The sequence below is a fragment of the Mastomys coucha genome, unplaced genomic scaffold (genome assembly GCF_008632895.1).
Source record: "Mastomys coucha isolate ucsf_1 unplaced genomic scaffold, UCSF_Mcou_1 pScaffold4, whole genome shotgun sequence".
In the NCBI taxonomy this organism is placed as follows: domain Eukaryota; kingdom Metazoa; phylum Chordata; class Mammalia; order Rodentia; family Muridae; genus Mastomys; species Mastomys coucha.
In genome coordinates this window covers 47,874,379-47,881,024 of record NW_022196910.1, presented here as the reverse complement: position 1 = coordinate 47,881,024, position 6,646 = coordinate 47,874,379, and the positions used below count along the sequence as shown (strand labels likewise).

Below are 6,646 nucleotides of genomic sequence, written 5' to 3'. Positions count from 1 at the left end.
CAGCCACTGTTTTCTTTGAGAGCCTCCACACCAGTCAGCCACTGTTTTCTTTGAGAGCCTCCACACCATTCTAACCCTCCTCAAGGTGCTCTGGTCTTGAGTATAGTCTTCTGGAAATTGCTTTAAATGTTTAGTTTGGGTTGACAAAATGCATATCTTTATGGCCAAGCCAGATCATTTGAACGGAGATACTCAGATTTAATTAAGTTTCCTTATCACATAGGTAAGGATGAGCTGAGTTGCTTTGTCTTGGTAGTGTTTTAAATAATGAATAAAAATGTATATAGTCTCTAACTAGATGGACTCACTTCGTGACTTTTGGATTTTTTCCCTTTGAATAGTTTGGTCACTAGAAAACAATTAGTATTTATCATTCTTTCATTCATTTACTCAATGTGCTTCCAGAGGCAAAGTCAACTCATTCCCATAGGGCATTAAAGTACTTCTGTAAAAACAGCATCTCCTTCCCAGTAGTCTACTCAAATGAAAGAGCCCTCAGCATTTTAGAGAGGAATCGACTAACAGGGGAGAAGATACCGAGGGAGTCAGATTATCAGCTTCCAGCTTTGCTTCTCCTGCTTACATCTGTGTCCTCTGCTCTCTTCCCGAAAGTCTTTTAGGCCAGAATGCTTGGCCTAAATGTTTCACATGTCTCTGCTACCTCATATACGTAATGAAACAAATAGTCCCCATCCATGCAGAGAGCTTACCCTTATCCACAGTGACTGAGCTTAGGTGGTCTATGTGATGTGCTTCAATTATTCACCCCCTTGCTTAACACTTCCTGGAAATCAGGGTGGTGAGCTTCCATGCTCTCTGAGTGGTACTACTGTGAGGCTGTGAGTTTGGACTGCCTTCAGGCACTTATCACCCAGCAAGAAAGCACGGAGAAAAGCCAGCAAATCTCAGGGTCAGAGAAACAGAGAAGATGAGGCCATATAAAAACCAGCATAGAATGGAGGGGAGCAACATCCATGTCTCCATTCCTAGTGTGAATTTTGGAAATAGGAAAACATGGAGTCTTATCTTTTACCTTTGTCCTCTGAGTCAAGTGCAAGAATTCTACAGACACCCCCATCCTGGCATTAATGGCCTTAAGCTGCTTTCAGATGTGTTATGCCATGGAAGGGTTAAAAGGACAACACTCAGCATTTTCTTTCTTTTCCTAGATAAATGACATCATTTATCAATGTCCTGAAACTTACCCTCACTGGCAATTGGCACTTCTGTGGTTTAACAGAGATCACCCGAATGTGTGAAGCGGTCACTGTGGACCAAAACAGCCCAGCCTATCGACAAAGTCTTTTTAGAGTTTTAATGCACAATGAATAAGGGGTGACTTTTAGTAGCGAGTCTCTCAGAAGAATGAAGTTCTGAGATGGTCAGGCTAAGGTTGCCTAGGGGTTGGTAGCAGTCCTGAATTCGCATGGAGGAACTGGAAATGGTTTTTGCTCATGCTGTTAAGTGTAGCAATGACTGGGAAGCCTGAACTCATGTAGAGTTGGGGACATGAGAGTTTGGGCAAGTTTCTTAGAAAAATTTGTATGAGCCTGGAAATCCTTACTGTTGGCATTTGCACACTGTTTTCTTTCAGCATATGCCTTGCTGTGAAGCACATATTTTAGAGTACCTCTTCCTTTCTGCGGGAATAAACGGTCTCTGAAAGAGAAAACAGTAGTGATGTCAGCAATTCAGTAGCTTCTTACCTCTGTCGTCATCTGGGCACCCAGACTTCAGGACACACATCTTTGGAAGAAATGTTACAAAACCAAAAATAAACAAACCAAACTGTGTGCTCTACTCAGCAAGAGTTTCTGAGAATGTGTCTTTATAAAAATAGACTGAAATTCATGAAAAAGGGAGGGGAAAACGCTGTTTGAGAAATAATGCTGTCTATAGTGCCTGGGTATGCCACTCTCTGAACTTTTCCTGGGATGGGAGCAAGGCCTTCACCTATAAGATACAATGTGTGCCCATCACACTTTAGACTAGGAGAGGAATTAGAGAGAGTGGAGAGGCTGGCCGTCCTCTTTATTTTAACCATATGAATCTTAGAATCACAAAGCCATGATTTTCTAAACAAGTATGGGATAGTTGAAATGTTAACATCCAAACCAATTGGTTGTTTTGGAAACTTCCACAATGGAAGATCAATAGTGCTTTCAAGTCATGCCTAGTGACTCTGAGGACAAGAGAAAGTGGCCACAGAGCACTTTCTAAATTTTGATGCTCGCAGAAACTATCAGATGACTCAAGACTGTTGTAGGAAACGGAATAGCTCATCTCTGCCTCCATCCATATGAGGAAGGGCTTACACTTCTATGTGGTCTTACTCTCCTTCCTCTCATAAACATTCTCTTTCAGCTTTTGACCTTTTCTCCCAGCTTGAAGAAGTCCTGTCACAAGCTAAGGCTTCGCTTCATTAGCTACCATTCTTGAGAATTGCGTTCTAATCCAAGCCTTTGTCTCTTCTCTTTTGGTCTGTGTGCCCGTTCTGTCCCAGGCTGGCCTTCCTTCCATGATGTGATCAGTTCTGAGGCCATTGAATTCACAGATGACTTTTCCTATGGGATGCACAGGGTGGAAACCAGCTGTTCTCAGGTGAGTTGATTCATCCCCAGCAGGTGGTTCACTCTCTGCTTCAAACACTCCCAAGGCTTCTCATTGTACTTACCTGTAGTAACTAAGGCCAAGGGCCTGCTCACAAGAGGGACAGCCAAGGACAGCAGGTTCTTTTTAATGGCTGAATGATACCTTTATCTCCGGACTTTTAGCAACACTAACACAATGTCAGTCGTTGGTTTCAACAATATTAAACAATCATTGGTAGGGGAAATGTTTTCATTTGACTTACTATTGTAAAGGTCCATGATTGGTCAAAGAATGACACCCTGAACTCAAATCATATGTAAACACAATGAGTGTTTTATTCTGCATAAGTCCAGCATGCTGGGGTCTCCCCATTACCAAGATAGAAAGACCTCAAAATGAGCTCCTGGACCCAATTTAAAGCACCTTAGGGGAACACTGGGGTAGCTGAGGTTTATCTTATTCTATCGCTAGGCATCCAGAATCATTATCAGGGTGTGAAGGCTGGAGCCTGAGATTTTTTTCTATCAATAATTGACTTAGTTTCCTTACCTGCCAATTTGAAGTCTGTCCTGGAATCAGCCTAGCCTTCTCACTATAATGGTGAATGAAGCATTGGGGTGGGGCAGTAGATGAAGATTTCATTATGTAGCCTTGTGTAGCCTGATGTACTGATGTCGCAGTTCTATTATCCAGTCCTTATTCATAATGTCTTTAATGACTATGACCCACACACAGTCTGTGAAGATCTTAGAAATAGCTTTTCCTGGGTATAGGTTGGAGGGAAGCTGTCAGAAGTATAAGACTAGTCAGAGAAACACAAGCTAAGACAGTTCTGGGTTTCTGCCAGTATATATATATATATATATATTTGTGCTTATTTCCAAGGATGCTCTAGTTAGTTCTGGCCCATTCTTCTATAACCAAACTGATGCTGCTGCCTGAATGAATGAAAGTGGGGTATTTTGAGGAGGATGTGAGAGCAGTTAATGTCTCGAGAGACTCAAGCGCACTGGTGGCTCATGAAGAGTTGCAGCTGAAACTCCTGTACAGAGAAGGAGACACAGAATGTGCTACAGGGACATAGCTCAGATACCTGTACAGAGAAAGAGCCATGGGTATGCTACAGCAAAGGGTTCAGTTCTGTCTTAGTTAGGGTTTTACTGCTGTGAACAGACACCATGACCAATGCAAGCCTTACAAAAGACAACATTTAACTGGGGCTGGCTTATAGGTTCAGAGGTTCAGACCAGTAACATCAAGGCAGGAGCATGCCAGCATCTAGTGTAGGAGGAGCTGAGAGTTCTACATCTTTATCTGAAGGCTGCTAGCAGAATACTGACTTCCAGGCAGCTAAGATTGAGGGTCTTATAACCCATCCACACCCACAGTGACACACCTACTCCAACAAAGCACAGCTTCTAATAGTGCCACTCCCTGAGCCGAGCATATGCAAACCACCACAAGTTCATATCTGCCCCAAGCAAGTGAAAGGCGAACTCAGAGTTCTGTGTTGCTAACACTTACTTTGGTTACCCAAGACTGTTGTTGGACGATGCTTTTGCACAGGTTGAGTAAAGGGAGGTACAATTGGGCCCCTGCAGGAGCAGAGTGGCCACCGTGGGGGCTACCCTCGGGACTCTGCTGCTATCCTTTGTCCAATTTCTTGTCTTCAGCAAGCGCAAGATTCTTAGAGAGGTCAGTGGCGCTTTTATTGCCAGGAGGTGCTTGTTTGAACTTGACCATCCAATGAATTTATGTGTGTGTGTTTTCATTACTAAATTTGCTCTTTGACAGTTTCATACACGTAGATGATATGCCCTGAGAATTTCTGTTTTCAATTAAAAAGTAGGGTTATCAAGTATACCAGCTTCCATGTACAAAGACCACCCCAACTCCCTTGAAAAACATAATTCTTCATTGATTTAACTCATGTTTTCAGTTTGCTCTCCTCTGAGAAATGGGTCTGACCATAAAGGTGCAACTCTCTACCACTGGGTTTGATCCTCAGAGACTCTCATTTCATTGTACTGGGCACTGCCTACCCTGTGGCATTTTCTGGTGCTCTCCTGGTCAGTGGCCTTGAGAAGCTTATTCACATTTTACAGGTGGGGAAACTGAGCCCCAAGAGAAGGCAGTTGAGTTGGAAAGAGTTGTATAGTGCTAATGGCAGAGCCTGGACCTGTGTCTAGGTAATCTGATTCCAGAACTCTTTTTTGGACAAGTGTATGTATTGGGGAGGGATACTGTAAAGAGGTGAGTCTGAAGAGATGTTTAAAAACTCCATGATTTCCCCAGCACCTGCTTTAATATGATTCGGTTTTTAATTAAATTGAATTATAATTGATAATGTTATAACTGTCACAGAATGAATTGAGATGATCTACTCAAGAATCTAAAAAGTTTGACAGAAGATATACTATAAGCAAGATGGTACTCTGTAATCTGTAGTGTAGATACATGGTGATTAGTAAACCTCTCTTAAGGCTAATAGCTCTCTGTCTCTCTGTCTCTCTGTCTCTCTGTCTCTCTGTCTCTCTCTCTCTGCCTCTCTGTTTCTCTCTGTTTCTCTCTCTGCCTCCCCCCCTCTCTCTGTGTGTGTGTGTGTGTGTGCTCCCGAACATGTGGTTCCCCTTCTCAAATGCACACACACCATAACCTGTGTATGGAGGTCAGAGAACAACATGCAGATGTAATTTCTCTCCTTCTACTGTGTGAATTCCAGGGATTGAAGCCATGTCCTCCCGTGGCTTGGTGGCAAGTGACTTTACCCAATCTCATCAGCCTCTGAGGTGCCCTCTTTTAACCATCTGCTTTCAAGTCTTTTATGCACCTACTTTCTTTTCACTCATAACCTGTTTTTAATTCTAAGTTCTCTTAAAAAATTCTAAAGATACTGGAAAAGCTGAGAACAGACATATTAGCCCTCCCTGAGTCCCCAATTTCTGATCAGTTTGTGTCTAATTCTGCTAATTCAGGGTTGGAGAAATCTTTCTTCTTTCCCAGCTCCAGGCAGAGATAAAATCAGCAAGAGTTCAGGAAAGGCTTTTTACAGAGGTGTCCTGAGGTGATCAAAGAGATTATGCCAAAACAGGATAATTCTCACAGAAGGCATCCAGCGCTTGGCCCCAGAGAAGGCTTGTTGTCTCTGTTGTTTTGAAGAGGGGCAGGGACCTATTTCTCCCAAGGTTCATTTCCCTCCCCTCCAGCGGCAATGCCAGACTGACTCTGCCTTCCAAAGGCTTTGTCTTTCAGCTGAGGGAAACTCTGAACTTTTCTTCTGGGTTCAGAGGCTGTAAGAGTCCTTATCTGGCCCCTTACTCCAGTTCCCCAGCTAGTAAGCAGCACTCTATCAGGACCTTAAAATATAGTCAGAGGTAAAAGCTTGGTATGGTCAGTAGTCCAGCAAAGTCACTCTCTCCTGGAAATGCCAGGGATTCTGCCTTCCCCAGCTCAGAATTGTACATGTAGAGTGAGCAGGAGACCAAGAAATCACCCAACTTTCTTTAATAATCTTGAAGGTACCCATCAAATCCAAGTTTACTCAGGTTGTGCTGTCTTTGTAACTGCTAGGGCCATCATAATGTCCTTTACATTTGTTTTAGACCATCATTAATTTATCTCACCAATGAAATCGACAGAAAGGTGAATATCCACAAACACAAAGAATGTTTCCAAAGCTAAGCAATTTTTTAGCAAACCTCCAAGCCTTAGTCACCTTCCATAGATGACAACTCCTTTATTGATGATGATTGAAGATGCCCTCACGTCACTTGGTCTTTCTGTAAAATCATAACACAAACCTGGTGAGTTCACAACCATTTCCTTGACAAAAGATTAATATCACAAGCACAAAGAAGCAGGGCTCCTGCTTGCGCACAGGCGTCCTCAGGAAGCACGGGAGGAAATAGTACTGATGGCAAAGTAAATCGCTTTTCTTCTGAAAACTCTTTTCTATTCCCTTCTCGAGCCCATGTGCCCAAGTGTAAAGACCTAGCTTTGAAAGTGCTTCATTTTGTAGATCAAACACTTAAGAGAAGCTGACAGTAAAAAAAAA

At 42.8% G+C, this 6,646-nt stretch overlaps 1 protein-coding gene across 5 annotated transcripts in view; it reads left to right on the top strand.

Moving 5' to 3' along the window:
- Msrb3 (methionine sulfoxide reductase B3) overlaps positions 1 to 6,646 on the top strand; it is a 123,167-nt gene that overhangs the window by 109,614 nt on the left and 6,907 nt on the right. For all 5 annotated transcript variants that reach the window (XM_031349861.1, XM_031349858.1, XM_031349862.1 and 2 more), the window contains exon 6: positions 2,504 to 2,601. In XM_031349861.1, coding sequence (XP_031205721.1) covers positions 2,504 to 2,601 — 98 coding nt within the window. The remainder of the gene's footprint in view (positions 1 to 2,503; positions 2,602 to 6,646) is intronic.